General features: G+C 39.0%; 1 protein-coding gene across 1 annotated transcript; it reads left to right on the top strand.

Annotated features, from left to right (window-relative positions):
• The first annotated feature begins 320 nt into the window (after positions 1-320).
• LOC120293875 (aquaporin NIP1-1-like) lies at positions 321-16,160 on the top strand. The gene is made up of 9 exons (XM_039313654.1): positions 321-455; positions 3,799-3,915; positions 5,390-5,484; positions 6,380-6,662; positions 7,408-7,605; positions 8,148-8,209; positions 8,695-8,871; positions 14,570-14,588; positions 16,104-16,160. The coding sequence occupies exons 1-9, from the start codon at positions 321-323 to the stop codon at positions 16,158-16,160; spliced, it is 1,143 nt and encodes a 380-aa protein (XP_039169588.1).
• Positions 16,161-16,522: the final 362 nt, after the last annotated feature.

The following is a 16,522-nucleotide window of genomic DNA, read 5'->3' as shown; positions in this document are numbered from 1 at the left end:
GATGGTAAGTGCATGGATGTATGTGCACCTATGGCATGATGGTACATGTGATATGATGATGATGAGTGCATGGATGCATGGTAATGATGATGGTACATGCGATATGATGATGGTAAGAGTATGACATTATGATGTATGTACATGAGATATGATGACATGTGCATGATATCAAGGTAAATTGTGCATGGATGCTTTAATGACGTGTGTTATGCTATGTTTGTGATGAGTGTGGGGCATGATGCATTGAGTGGTTTATTGGTCCTTTACCTGCTGAGTGGTTGTATTCACCCATTCGGGGACCAACATTTCAGATTAGTAAGATGCCGCTCCTTGTTGTCACGCGGGGCATCTTTTACGGCCTTCCTTCGGATGTGGAGGTCGAGTGCGTGGAGATTGACTATCCTACCATTCCTGGTCTTACGTTTATTCGGGTTCATGCGATAGTGATGTACGATGTAGGCCTGGCTGAGGGCCCTGTCATTCAGGAGTTCATATTGGTTCACGTTCGACGAGATGGGGCGATGCGAGGGATGTTGCCGCCGCCACCACCGCGTGACGCACCGGGATGGGTGTGAGGGCCCATGTGTGAGAAGTAGGAGTTGCAACTTTTTGGAAAGTAGCCGACACTAGTTGATGGGGGATCTTACACGATAGACATAGTGGGTCGAGTGTTTCTTTTTGGGGTTATGGCCGAGTATAGCTACAAGTCTTGGCCTTTCTTTTGATGTACCGACCCAAGAAAATTCCATCATGAAAATATGTAAATAAAAGTGTCTGGGCTCTATTTTTTCTTATGATGTTTAGGGGTGTGCAATTGTATCATGATTGTTGGGGGGAGAGATGGCGATATAAGTTTTGCTTCCGCTAATGAGTCACGCTGGGACCATTTTAAAAATAATAATAATAATAATAATGCCTAGGAACTAAGGTACTTCTTCGGTAAGATGTGGTGACCTTGGGCGCTTCAGGGTGCCACATAATGAAGATCTCTCGAGGTGCCATGACAGTGATGAAATGGAAGAAAGTGAATACTCTATATCATCTACTAAGAGAGACTGTGACCGAAACCGCTGCAGTTTCTTCAAGTGAGTTAGACTCTAACTTGACTCAGTTATGGCATATGCATTTAGGGCACATGAGTGAGGCAAGTATGACGATGCTAAGTGAAAGGATGTTGTTGAAGGGTCGGAAGACGGGTAAGCTGGACTTATGTGAGCACTGCATCTATGGGAAGCAGCATTGAGTTAAGTTTACTATAGCTACTCATTCGACCAAACGATCAGTTGAATATATTCATTTAAACGCCTGGGGCCTGTCTTCGGTTCCTTTGAAAGGAAGTGCCCAATATATGTTGACATTTATCGATGATTATTTGAAGAAGGTGTGGGTTTGCTTTCTAAAGCACAAATATGATGTGTTTGATCGGTTTAAGAAATTCAAGGCATTGATTGAGAAGCAGTCAGATAAAAAAATTAAGTGCCTGAGAACCGATAATGGCTTGGAGTTCTGTGGTAAAGATTTTACCGAGTTTTGCGAGAAAGAAAGTATTGTGAAACATCGTACAGTACCTAGGACACCTTAGCAAAATGGAAGAATAGAACTTTGCTTGAGCGAGCTCGATGCATGCTTTCGCATGCAAGACTTGGCAAGGAATTTTGGGTCGAAGCAGTGAATACGTCATGTTACCTAGTTAATCGATCTCCATCATCTACTATCAAGTGGAACACTCCTGAGGAAGTATTATCGAGGAAACCTGTTGATTATTCTGAATTACGAATATTCGGATGTCTTGCGTATGCTCATGCGAGTGATAGTAAGCTTGAGCCGAGGGCGAAGAAGTGCATATTTCTGGGTTATGCACATGGGGTGAAAGGCTACCGACTGTGGTGCACCGATCCCAAATCACCCAGTTTTCTAATCAGCAGAGATGTGATCTTCGACGAGACTACAATGCTTTAACGGAGGAGTTCTGAGACACAATCAATAGAGAAGATAGATCATTGTGCCATTAGTGAGGTGGAGCTTCAGGTAAAGACTCTGAAGACCTCGAAGGTAATAAAAGTTGAGACTGCAGATGAAGCTAAAGTTCCTGAAGTCGGGGATAGTGAACAACTAGCAAAGCCGTAGCAGACTATAGCCGTAGATAGATAGAGAAGGCAACTAAACCACTGGTACATTATGGTTATACAGATATTGCTTATGCATTGACTATAGGTGATGAGGTGAAGACAGATGAGCCTCCGTCTTACTCTGAGGCGATGGCTAGTTCGGAGTCGTCACAGTGGCTAGGGGCTATGAGTGAAGAGATGGAATTACTCCATCGAAATCAAACATGGGAGCTGGTCAAAGTACTCAAGAACCAAAAGATTGTCGGAAGTAAATGGGTCTTTAAATGGAAATAGAGCATTCTCGGTGTCGAGGCAGCGAGGTATAACAGACGTGGATATAGTGTACCGGAGGGACATCAATAGCAGTGAGACCACTGGTTTTGTGGATTCGGATCACGTCGGTGACTTGGATAATTGCAAATCTTTAGCAGGGTATGTGTTTACGCTAGCGGGTGGTGCAGTTAGTTGGAAAGCGTCTTTACAAAGATCACATTGCTTTGTCTTCGGCGAGGCGAGTACATGGGACTAACCTTTGTAGCGAAAGAGGCGATATTGTTACAAAATTTGCTCTCGGACTTTGGGTTAGAACAGAAAAGTGTGGATCTACACTGTGATAACCAATGTGCAATATATTTGGCGTATAATCCAGTTTATCACGAGCGAACGAAGCATATCAACGTCAAGTACCATTTCATCCGAGATGTCTTAGTTAGGGGTAATGTTACTGTTAAAAAGATTGCTACAGCAGATAATCCAACAGACATGATGACTAAGTTTATTCCTTTGGCGAAGCTCAAGTTCTACTTGAGCTCTATTGGTGTCTGTGGAGAGTAAATGTCTGTCGGGGCATTGTGAGAGCAGCATGGATAATGAGCACCATAAATTGGTTTCAAACATTGAGCTAAGGTGGAGAATTGTTAAATTATGTATCGAGTTTGAATTCAGATAAATTGAATTTGTCGATAAAGTTTTTCCCAAGTATATTTCAACTTGGATAAAGACAAAAAGAAGAATTTCTTCTTTGGACATATACACATGGACGTTACACCGAAGTCTCCGGGAGGTTTCCTTTTGGGATGGCCGAATTCTTCTTATGCAGGTGGGGCCCAAATGAGCACGCGCAATTCTTCAGCGGATTCTCTTTGCTCGGCCACGGAAACAAAAGAAAGAAAGCCTGCACGTGGATGGGGGGCCCAAGTCAAGAATTTGACTTTTGGGGCACACGTATAAAAAGGAAAACAAAACCCTACATGTGAAGTAGCCATTCAACGTCCACCGAAGCCCTACGTACAACGATCCGCGAGAAGCCGCACGCTGCCGAGAGAGAGATGAGCTACACGAGAAAGCTTGAGATCTTTTTTTTTTGGCGTATGACTTGAATGTGGTATTCTTGTGCTGCGAGTTTTATTCCTAAGTGAGCTGTTTATTTATAAATACTTTGGGTTTTGGTTAAATCTAAGTGTAAAACACTGGAAATGATTGTTTATCAGAACTCGATACCCCGATTATACCTGGATTATTTCTTCCGCTCTTCTACACGTAAGTACCGATATTCAGATTGAATCATGTAAATTTCTGGTGTCCTTATTTTTTAGGTTTATTTCTCTAGCGATTTCGCGTTGATATAAATTGCAAGATCCTGTCGTTTCTGCGTATTATATCTCAACATATGATGTGCTCCACATTGCAGGACTTGCACCACACGAACTCGCTCGATGATTCGGTCTCATCCAGAAGAAGTGCGTCCAGTCCTGGCGTTTTGCCGAGTAAACCGGAGTCGATGACGAGACAGTGGGGTTCAAGAGAGGTACATCACTTGCAAAACCTCTCGAATGCGTGGTGGAGTTTTGGGTTGTTCTTGGCCATTGTGTTTTGGTTGTGGGTTTGTTTGTCGGATATGAAAAGATCCTGTAGCGTTAGTTTCGAAGGAGAAGGCCACCGTGGCCGGTCAATACTTGGAAGCGAATCGATTTACGAGAGCAAACAATAGGGAGGGCATTACTAGTCACTCGGGTAAGAACCAGCGCCATTCACCTCACAGTTATGTCCACGTCCCAGTCCAAAACCCGATCCCCGAGCTGCCTCAGTACTTGACGAATTGATCTATGGAGTTGCTCGCAGCAATTTAGGGAGAAATTTTGGTTTCGGATCGGATATGGACCACTAAATTTATATTGCGAAAAAAAAATGGACAAAAACTAAATAAATAAGTCAATTTGAGTTGGATGGACTATTTTCGATCTGGCCTACTCATTTGATGGGTCTATTAGTTTCAATTCATTAAATTGAGAAAACTTTTGAAAACTTTTCATGTGATTTTTACACAGATTCGGCCAAATTTTGACTGAGTATAGTATTTCCATTGATGTCCCGTTAACTCAATTATTAAACTTAAGGAAAGCCCGTGATAGTCAAATTGGGAAAAATATTTGTGTAAAGTTTTACAAATTTGAACAAACTTTGATTGGACATAACTTTTCCGTCCGACATCTCATCGACTACGTTAAAAGCTAGTGACTTCAATTATCAAATTTAATTTCATGGACGTAGATTTTAAAAGAATTTTCAATTTCATATCGCTGAATATTTTAAACAAAGGTATTATCGATATACTGATTATGTTCCTTAAAACATTTTTTTTTTCAATTTCTATTTAAGTTTTTTAAGATAATATAGGTTTTGAGGTAAAAGAAGTGCCGGTCATGATTTTTATAATATATCAACGTCAAGCTTTTAGAAGGATCTACTTTATTTAAAATATTTATCGTATAGTTTAAAGTGAATTGAACAAATTGCGACAATTTCCATGTTTGATTACTTGAAAAGTGGCATTAAGGATACTATTTGACCAAAAAACAAAAAGAAGCAGCATTATTTAGGAAAAAAAAATTAACGAGACTATAATTATGGATACCATCTATACTTTTAAACTAGTGAACATATATATTATAAGCTTCGCATTGAGTTACTACTGAATTTTTTAATAGAACTCAATCTTCCTAAAACTATAGGATGAACTAGTGGAAATAAATGTTTTTTTACAGTTGAAATCAAGAGTCAATACCATTAAAAATTCAGTTTTCATTATTGAAGTAATTTTAATTTAGATAATCCAGTTTTCAGTCCTATTTCAAAATTTTACATCGTAGAATCATCTTCAATTTATTAACAAAAGATAAAGCGTCCATGCAATCAGACATTCGATATGTTACAGCAAAAAGAAGTTACTAATCACTCAAGACCTTAAACACTACCTTACCAATGTATTTTACATCCCACAGCTTTGGCAGATCACTGACATTGGTGATATTTCAAGCCAACGTGAAGCAAACAAGGCTAATCTAGGAAGGCCTCATGCAGTAACAGCTCATGAGAGGTAGAGTTAGGTCTAATATAGACAATTCACAAAACGCATGTCTTCCAAATAAATCTATATTGCCCCCTTAGTCCCATAATTGGACAAAACAAATATCTAGTTTCCTAGATACTCAAAAACACCAGCCAATTATAGCCTAACGCAAGATTGACTCACATTCAAAGATAGGTCAAATAACATATCAAGTTCCAATCTCAAAACCGATAATACCAACCACAAATAGGCATCAGATCCAGGAATTTGCTCAAATTATAAATCTAATTTGTGCCTTACTCCATTTCAGCTTGAGGGGGATAAATCGACCTCCAGCGCCACGTCTGTTCACAAGTCATCATCCCTTTTCAATGTTGCATTTTTTTTTTGAGGTCTCTACTTAGGAAAAACAAATTTAGAAGCGCGATAAATCCTTTTAGAAATCCAGGCTGTCATACACAATCTTAATCCACATCGATCTCTCTCGGGTACAAGTATAAATAGGGCCTGCTTCTTTTCAAATGCCACACGGTTCGAACGCATACCGGCGAATTCTCTCCCCTTCTGGTCAATCCTGAAAAGCTGCCGTTTGCTCCTTACCTTGAATTTGCAGAAAATGGCAGATCAGACCAGTGGGAGCAATGGAGACAGTGAAGTTGTCTTGAAATAAAAGACAATTCCAGAACCAAGCAAGAGATCAAAGGCATTATGTTCTCTTTTCCTGTGTTCAAAAGGTTACTTTCGTTCTAATGGAGACTCTTTTTCCCCCAAACCCTACCTTCTCGTCTCCTTTTTTGTTTTTTACTTTCTTTTCGCGTGTTCACTTAAAATATAAATGTTCATCAAGAATCTTTTGAGGTGCACATATTGTGTACTGCACTGCCATGGCATTTAGACTCCTCAAACTTATAATAATATGCAGAGAATTTAGGACTTTCGGTACGAAAAGTTTTGATCCCAAATTTCTCAAAATGTTGCAGTTGATCGCGGAGGTCTTTGGGACGTACTTCTTGATATTCGCCGGTTGCGGGTCGGTGGCGGTGAACTTGGACAACGAAAAGGTGGTGACGCTTCCAGGGATATCGATGGTGTGGGGTTTGGCGGTGATGGTGTTGGTGTACTCGGTCGGGCACATCTCCGGCGCCCATTTCAACCCGGCCGTCACCGTTGCTTTCGCCACCTGCAGGAGGTTTCCATGGAATCAGGTGCGACCATATCTCTTCGGAAGTCCAAGCTCCTAACTATTTTTGCCTATCTTCCTTTTATAATAGGTGAACCATAATGCAAAACAATTTGGGATCAATATCTATCGGCTATTTCGACTGTTATGACAATGTCACAATCATGAAAGACATTATATTGCATTGATTATTGCAACAATTTTGTAAGGGCTCGATTTATAAATATCAAGCCGGTTGGTTTAATTTGTTTTTTACCAACCCCTCTTTCATTTGCCTAAATATAAAACCTCAAACTACAATCCATCATATATAACAAAACAAGAAATTCGCTCCTCTCCTTCCTTTCTTTGCTGTGTTTTCCATATAATTTTGTTGTATGTATTTTCTCTATTATCGAATACAAAGTAAAAATGAAGGTTTGTTCTATTCTGAAAGCTGAGCCGCTAAATAGTTTCCTTAAATAATGTTCGCGCCATTCGAAGTTTATTTTATTTTCATCCTGTGCAATAGGATTTCCAATAAAATCGTCCTGTGACCTTTTTGATCAATCCGAGTCACATGATGCTAAGCAGCCACCGGTTTTAGAGCTTGACGGATCAACTTTTTTCAATCAAAGATTTAAATAGCCCTCTTGGGGGTTCATTCGTTTGCAATCTCATTTTTTCTTGATCGGCAAAAGCATTAGTTTAGGCAATTAACGGAGGATTCTTTTTTATGTTTTTGCTAAGCTAAACTTTCCTCTTGGCTGCATTTTGTTCTTGGCGTGTAGGTGCTTCCCTATATAACGGCGCAAGTTATTGGATCGACATTGGCGTGCGGGACGCTGCGGTTGCTCTTCACCGGAAAGCTCAATCATTTCGTGGGGACACAACCGGCCGGTTCGGATGTGCAAGCGCTCGTCTTTGAGTTCATCATCACTTTTTACCTCATGTTCATCGTCTCCGGCGTTGGCACCGACAATAGAGCAGTGAGTTCTAACTTCTTTTTTGAATTACCTGCTGTTTATTGGGGAAATTTCAATGGACATTCGTGGACAAGTAAAATTTTATGCACAATCCCTTTAAGAACCAGCGGGATATGAAAATCTTATAAAAGCACATAAGATTAGTTAGAAATTGTGGGAAATTCTCATGGACATGGAAAATAATTAATGCATTTTGCGCATAGTACCTAGAGGCTAGAGGACCAAGGCCTGTACCAACAATGCTAGGCTATCCTAACAAAAAGGGTCGATCCACTTCTAAGTTCTTACAAGGGCTGGTGAGTTGTGTTCACGTGCCATATTCGAATTTTATAATCACATCGAGTCGTGTCATAGGAAAATGTAATACTTTTCTTAATTGTGCCGTAAAACTTATTATGCTAAATTCGTGTATGCATACTCGGAAAGTGTTAGACATCCTCGAAATCATCCTAAGCAAATCGGACATTATTGAATGAGGAAAAAGATTCATTTTAAATATTAATCAAAGCTAATATTAGTTAATTAATGTTTCGCGATTGATGCAGAGAGGAGAATTCGCCGGTCTTGTTGTTGGTGCAACCGTCTTGCTCAACGTGTTGTTTGCAGGGTAATGACTTCTTCTTCTTATTTGACCATGATTATTTAAATTATTATATTGCGTAAACCGTCTCAATATTGAAATTACTATTTTCGGGGGCACAAAAGAAGAAGCTTTTTGCTTTGCTATGATATTCTAACAAATAGAATAAAAGAACATTTACAATGTAAAAAATGTAAAATTTGTAACGTCCTTTCTCAAGTAAGATGAATAGTATGTGATTGACTACATCTTATAATATGTTGCTGTTCCAAATAATTATTTAAATAACATAAGATACATCTTTATCGAAAAGGCCATCCTCAACCTTTTCTCAAGTAACGCTTGGCCGTCAATTTAAAATGAAAGTTATTTGAATGACTGATATCATTTTTCCCAATAATTGGCTGTCAACCTTTTCTTTTGCTAAGAAACAAAGTACGAATTTGGGCAGAAATTAGGGATTTCGTGATGATTATTTTGTGATTTTTTTCTTTCATCTGATGGTGGCTTAGGCCAATAACGGGAGCATCAATGAACCCGGCAAGGAGCTTGGGTCCGGCGATAGTGTCTCACCATTACGCCAAGCTGTGGATCTACATAGTGGCACCAATAGTCGGGGCAATTTCCGGGGCATGGGTCTACAACCTGATGCGGTTCACCGACAAGCCCATCCGAGAAATCACCGGGTCGTTCCTCCGGAGCTCCGCTTGAACCCCCTCTCTCTTTGACTCAACATTGAAGTCAAACTCCTTTTGTTGTTCTCATTTTCTCTCTCTTGATTTTGCTTTTGATGTACGCATCCATAGTGTAAAGGGTTTAGTTTTCCAAATTCAATTGATGGTTTGTTTTGTTCCCTCTCCCTATCTCTCTTTCTCTCTCTGTCTCTCTTGTTTTTTATACTTGGAAGAGAGCTTCTTTGATTGTGAATGTTGACGGGTAGTTTTCCAGTTACGAAAATAAATATCTTTACACATGGTAAGAATGAATTAACTTTCATGTCATGTGGTAAAAAAATAATATTTTATAAGAATCTAAAATCGGTGACTTGTAGAAGACCGAAAAAATTATTCAATTAGTTCTAAATAAGGATATGCAAATATACCAAATTGAACCGAAAATCGACAGACCCAGAACAAATTGGTTCCAGGCATGAAACAACCCACCTAGACTGGACTGGTGTGTGCATATTAATTTTTATGTTTTTGATGGTTTTATTTATGTAGATGGGCCTAAGTTGGCCCGTCCGCCCATGTTGGGCCTAAGAACTTGACCCGCAAGATTAGGGCCCATGGATGAAAGGGTGTGTTGAGGGGTTGCGTCTTTTGGATGAGATGTTACGTTGAGGGGTTGCGTCCCTTGGAGGACACGCTTTGAGGGAAAGGAATAAAAAGGACGTACCTTTTGAGGGAACGTACGTCCTTTAGACGAAACGTTTTATCCCCCCTCCAAACAACGTAAGAAAAGTACACTATGTTTTTCTCCCCCTAATAGCAACAGCACGCTCCTTGGTAGAATGGGATCAAGATTCTTCCTCAAACTTCAACATTGGTGTTTAATCTGTGGACAATAAGGTACGCTCGATTCCGTGGTGTCTTTGATCGATGATACATGTTATTCTTGGGCTCGTCTTCCGCATTCGTTTTAGGGGTTCGATTTAGTGTCGAATCCATTTTTGGGAATCGGTAATTCCCAACATTGGTATCAGAGCCCTAGTTCATGTTTCCTGATCCCCTTTTATATTATTGAATAATTTTTGTGGTCGAAATTCGAGAAAAGCCACTATCGGTCGATCGGGGATGGAAAAACCCGACACCCGCGCACTGTTCGTCCTGTTTTGTGATTTTCTACAAGTCAAAATTCGTTTTTGATAGCACAGGGTCAAAGCTCTCGTCGATACGAGAAAAACGAGCGGTAGATTGCCGCTGGAGGCCGCCGGATGCGCCGTCACGTGCAATAGCAAGGAACTGGTGTCGTCGGCGCGTGCAACACACGCGCTGATTTGGTCTCTACCGGGCGCGTGCGATGCACACGCCGATTCGTTTCCTAGGTGCGTGCGACGCATGTGCGGAAGCCTGGCGTGTGCCGCGCCAGCTGACGTCTGCGTGACGTCAGCCCGCGCACGCGCGCGGCACGTGCTGGTTAGTTCGTCCTACTCGGCCCGTTCGGTCGAACCAGTCCGACCCGGTCCAACTGGCTCGACTGGTCCGACCCAACCCGACGGCCATTCACTCGACCCGTTGATCGTTGACCACCTTTGACCCATTGACCTGACTCGTTTGACCCGACCCATTGATCCGTTGACTCGACCCGGTCATCCGTTGACTGGAGTTGACCACCGTTGATCAGAGTTGACCGGCCGAAAAAAAGAAGGAAAATGTTGTATTTTCCAATTTTGTTTATTATGGATTATAAGTAATCTTTTTTTTTTTTAATTCTACCATGGAAAATTATGTATTTTCCCTTTTGTTCATTGTTGATTATAAGTAATCCATTTTTGTACTGCATTTGTTGCAGAAACTATGATGTATTATGCATGCATACCTGCATTTCCGAGAACGAACGAAGAAAATGCAAGACTTAAAGGGCTAATAACAGAATTAGCTAATTATCGGTGGAACGGCAGTGATGTAGTATCACACGTGGTTAGGGTCAATCAGATGATACAAGAAATCATCTGGAATGGTTATCCTATGCCGGATTTTGAGAATGTGCCGACTTTAATGAACACTCTTCCACTTGAATGGCAAGTAGTCTTAGATTGCCTATGAAAGGTTAATGTGGTCCTGGATTATATGAGGCTTACAATAGTTTTTGTAAGAGAATACTATAAGATCGAGTTAACTAAAACTTCAACCCTTGGGATGAGTGCCACATGGCACAGAGTGAATGCGCCTTGGAGGTGGCATAAGAGCTCTCCAAAAGTCTTTCCATGGTTGACTAATGTGCCTTCAGATTTCTTAGAGATTTTTACTGATAGATTAGAAAAGACTTTCCCTATTTATTTCTTAGATTAGTTTGAGATGTTTTAGGTGTAGATATATCTTTCTATGTTGATATTTTTTTCCTCTGAATATATTACTTAGTGTAATGGACATGTTTGATTATTGAAAGTTCAATGTTATTTATTGCTGTAAATTAGTATGTTAATTTACAATACATCGTGGGAAGTTCAAGAAAGTTTTAGTGACTTTGCTGAACTTATTTTGTATAGAAGATTATATTAATGGTAGTTTTAAATTATGATTTTTTGGATAATGATTGAAAACATAGTAACATTTTGATTCTGAAACTATACTTAAAATTATTCATTAGTATGATGGGTCTATGCGGAATGGATGCATAAATGATAGGCATTAATAATTCGTGCATATGTGTCCGATATGTTTAGATCGATGACTTCAGCAACTAAGAACATAATTGCTGATTTGAACAAAGAAGACAAAATGAACGGCGAGAATTGTGAAATATTGAATATGAAAATTCAATGTGTGCTTGAAAAGTAAGAAGCACTAGAAACTCTTGACCATGTTATGAAAGAAATTGAGGATGCTGTGTGCCACCTTGAGCTAGCAGAAGACTGCCTCAAGGCATTTGAGAAGGAAACATATATTTGCTATATTGCTTCTAGCTCAGAAGGAGCTTCGAGCTCTAAGCGCAAGCACATTGATTCGTTCAATATGTGGAAATGCAAGGGATCAAGTCCTTCTTGTAAGAAACCAAGAGCTGACCAACATAAGAGAGGAAACGTCCTTGAGTAAAAAGTAATTCAATGGTGAAGTGTTACAACTGTGACTAGAAGGATCACTACGCTCACGATTGTCGCGAGTCAAATAATGTACTCACCCGTCGTACTCTTAAGAGCTTTGCTAATGTGTCAAGTTCTGTATTCTTAGCTGAATCTAATCCTTTGTGGACTATATATTCGGGAGCAACAGACCATGTAGCGAAGGATAGAGAATCCTTCGTGGAATTCCGACGAATACCAACTGGAACTAAGTGGATCTATGTAAGAAACAACTCTAGAGCAGAAGTAATAGGAATTGACACCTGCCAACTGAACATGCGTGGTGGACACACTTTGTTCCTACATTTGTATTTGGATACAAATTACTATGGTTGTGGTTATTTCCTAGATTGTTTCATTGTGTTAAATATTGACATGGTAATGCCAATGTTTGTTATTCTCTTTTCACGTCTCCTAATTCATATAATAATGATGTGAATATATGGCATGCTAAACTTGGTCATATTGGCCAACAACGTATGAATAGACTAGCTAAAGAGGGCTTGTTGGGCAACATTGAAAACGTCAATTTGCCCATATGTGAGCATTGCCTAGTAGGGAAAATAATAAGGAAATCATTTGAAAAAGGTAAAAGAGCTGAATTTCCTTTGCATTTAGTCCATTCTGACGTTTGTGGTTCGATAAATGTGAGAGGAAGGCATGAGACTGTTTATTTCATCACATTTATAGATGATTATACTCGATTCAGATATGTCTATTTGATTTCTCATAAATCTGAAGCATTGAGTTGTTTCAAAAGGTTTATGAACTTGGTAGAAAATCAATTAGACAAGAAAATAAAAGTATTGTGATCCGATCGAGGTCGAGAATATTTATCTGATGAGTTCAGAAAATTATGTGATGAAAAAGGAATAGAAAGACAGTTGTCTATTTCATATACTCCTCAACAAAATGGTGTTGCGGAGAGAAGGAACATAACCTTATTGGAAATGATTAGGTCCATGATGGCGCATGCTAACTTACCTATCACTTTTTGGAGTGATGCGTTGTTAATTGTTGCTTATATACTTAACCGAGTGCCTTCCAAATCAGTTACTTCCACTTCATATGAGTTATGGACAAGCAGAAAATCGGACTTAAGTTTTCTTAAGCCATGGGGTTGTGCTGCTTATACTTATGAGCCCTCTCATAAGTTTGGGAAATTGGGTCCTAGAGGAAAGAAGAGTATTTTCATAAGATACTCTGAACACTTGAAAGGGTATGTGTTCATAGGTGAGCAGGAAAGTGGAAGTATAACTGAGTTCGAATCACGGGATGTCACATTCTTAGAGAATGAATTTCCTAAGAAGGGCGAAATAGGTGAGGATTACTCCCTATTTGAAACATTGGATCAAGATAATGAACTTAATGGAGTTCGTCTAAGTGGGAGCAACATGAGAAGTGATGAATTTAACTCAACTCACTCTCAATTACAACCATATGATGAGATGATATCATCATTATCTAATCCGAGTGGGAGCATGATGGGGAATGATATGCAAAGTGTATAATCTCCCATACGGCGAACAAGTCGCAAAAGTATTCCCTGTCGACGTTTTGACATTGAAGGGGAAACTTTTATGGTTGCTCCACAAGATGAAGATGAGCCAAGAAATGTTAATGAGGTTCTAAATTACCCTAGTAAGGAAAAATGGATTCATGCAATGGAAGAGGAGATGGAGTCAATGAAATCAAACCATGTTTGGGAATAGGTTGATCTTCCAAAAGAACGCAAAGATATTGGGAACAAATGGGTTCTCAAAATAAAGCGTAAAACTGATGGCTCGATAGAAAGGCATAAGGCTCGCCTTGTGGTGAACGGGTATAATCAACAGGAAAGAATTGATTATGAAGAAACATTTTTTCCTGTAGTGAGATTTACCTCGATTCGCATTATTTTGGCAATAGTGGCTAATATGGATCTTGAGTTACATCAAATGGATGTAAAGACTGCTTTCCTCAATGGAGAATTAGAGGAAGATAAATTTATATGGAACAACCTGATGGTTTCATTATGAAAGGCCAAGAACAAAAGGTATGTCGACTTTTGAGATCGATATATGCCTTAAGCAGTCATCGAAACAATGGTATATATGTTTTCATAATGCCATAATAGCATATGATTTTACAATGATTGATGATGATCATTGTGTATATATCAAAAGATCCAAAGATCAATTTGTGATCATATCATTATATGTTAATGATATACTAATTGCCGAAGCAATATGGAGTTTGTTAACATTGTAAAAGTTGGCTATCTTCCAATTTTGAGATGAAAGACATGGGTGAGGTTGTATACATTCTTGGAGTTAAGATTTCAAGAAATCGTTCGAAGAGATCATTGTCTCTTTCGCAAGAAATATACATAAATAGGGTTCTTGAACGATTTCGTATGCAAGATTGTAAAACCATAGATACTCCTATTGTAAAATGCGAAGGGTTGAGCCACAGATTGTGTCCAAGGCCTTCACAAGAGAAGGAACAAATGTTACATGTTCCTTATGCTAGTGCTGTTGAGAGCTTGCTGTACATTATGATGTGTACAAGACCTGACATATGTTTTGCAGTTGGAATGGTGAGTAGATACCAATCTAATCCAGGTCAAGCACATTGGAAAGCGTTAAGAGAATACTAAGGTATCTAAAGGGAACTGCTTATTATACGCTGAGTTATCAAGGAAATGATCTGCGACTTGAAGGCTATTCTGATGCTGATTGGGGAGGAAATTTAGATGAAATGAAATCTACCTCTAGATTTGTTTTCTTACTAAATAATGGCACCATATGTTGGAGCAGTAAGAAACAAATGTGTATAGCCTTGTCCACGATGGAAGCTGAGTTCGTGGCATTATCAGCAGTAATACAATAAGGTGTTTGGCTTAAGAGATTTTTGGATTATTTAGGTGTTATTGAAAATGTTGCAGCCTCATTGTTGGTTAATTGTGATAACTAAGCAATAATAGTGTACACCAAAGATCCAAAATATCATGGCAAGACCAAACATATAGATACCAAGTATAATTTTGTCAAAGATATGGTTGCACGAAAAACTGTGAACTTACAGTATATATCTACGCATAGAATGATAGCATATCCAATGACAAAGCCAATGCTTAGAGATGTGTTTTTTGGCCATGTGAAATCTCTGGAACATCGTAAAGGCTGATGTACTGAATATTGTAATTTCCTTAAGTGTTCACATTTGATGAATTTGTGTTTTTTCATCATTAATGCCTATGAATTTACGTTCGACGTTTATGCATCTTAATGCTCAGTGCATTATATTAAGTTGAGAAAGTATGTCGGACAGATAAAAGATTAGCCCACTCACACGGGTAATCGTCTATATTTACTGTGTGATAAATAGAGATTAGACGGTTTTTAAGCTTATTATCTAGGTGATAATCGAGAGCTCAAGCTTAAAATATATATATGTCGCCTTAATTGAGTGTTAAGATGATGACATAATTTTTACTATATCCGAAAGTAAAATAACCCACATATTTTACTTTATCTGTCTATGATGCCAGATGTGAGTTCTGATGAATTTTGTGAATGAGTAGATATGTGAACTCGAGTTAGACATTATGTATGTCTGAACTATTATCTGAACGGTATTAAAGGTGTAGACATACGCTTCATGGGAAATGAGTTAAATACCGTAATACATATTTCATACTACGTATATATGAGATGACCAATAAGAGTGGCAAAAGTTTGATTTCAACTTTTATGCCGTGTGAAACTCTTGAGGAAAAGAGTTCATCAATTTAGTGCCATCATGACTCTTACTTATTCTTAAGATTTCTATTTAGTGTTTGCTATCTTAGGATGTTGCCAATGATCATGAATTGATTCGATCTAATGGGACATTTCTAGAAAAGCAAGCTAAACTAAAATTGAGAGTTTGAAGAAAAGAGGAAAATCGAATTTGGAGAATCACATATTAGTTTTGTGTTCACTGGTCGACCAATTATGACTATTTTTGGGATAATCATAATTATGAATACAATATATCAATGATTAAAAAGAGATCAAGAGAGAAATATAAATGTGATCGATCGATTTAGGGTACTGCATACTAAATCTACTCAAAGTATAATGCTCATTATGAGCTGTTATATATTCCTAACAGATATATGGCAACGATCTTTCAAAGTATACTGGTCACACGGATTATTCACCGGTATGAACGTTGTAGAGAGGTAAAGAAAATCTTGTTCGGCCTACCATGTGCGAATGGGAGATGATGGTTTTATTTATGTAGATGGGCCTAAGTTGGCCCGTCCGCCCATGTTGGGCCTAAGAACTTGGCCCACAAGATTAGGGCCCATGGATGAAAGGGTGCGTTGAGGGGTTGCGTCTTTTTGATGAGATGTTACGTTGAGGGGTTGTGTCCCTTGGAGGAGAAGCTTTGAGGGAAATGAATAAAAAGGACGTACCTTTTGAGGGAACATACGTCCTTTAGATGAAACGTTTTCTCCCCCCTCCAAACAACGTAAGAAAAGTACGTTATGTTTTTCTTCCCCTAATAGCAACAACACGCTCCTTGGT

This window comes from Eucalyptus grandis, chromosome 5 (assembly GCF_016545825.1).
Source record: "Eucalyptus grandis isolate ANBG69807.140 chromosome 5, ASM1654582v1, whole genome shotgun sequence".
NCBI classification, from domain to species: Eukaryota; Viridiplantae; Streptophyta; class Magnoliopsida; order Myrtales; family Myrtaceae; genus Eucalyptus; species Eucalyptus grandis.
The sequence above is the reverse complement of the archived record's forward strand: the minus strand, read 5'-3'. Positions and strand labels throughout refer to the sequence as shown.

Coding starts and splice junctions, on each gene's coding strand:
- LOC120293875 (XM_039313654.1), top strand. CDS start 321: ATGCCGCTCCTTGTTGTCACGCGGGGCATCTTTTACGGCCTTCCTTCG. Junction 7,606..8,147: donor TTGGCACCGACAATAGAGCA/GTGAGTTCTAAC, acceptor CGATTGATGCAG/AGAGGAGAATTCGCCGGTCT. Junction 8,210..8,694: donor CTCAACGTGTTGTTTGCAGG/GTAATGACTTCT, acceptor ATGGTGGCTTAG/GCCAATAACGGGAGCATCAA.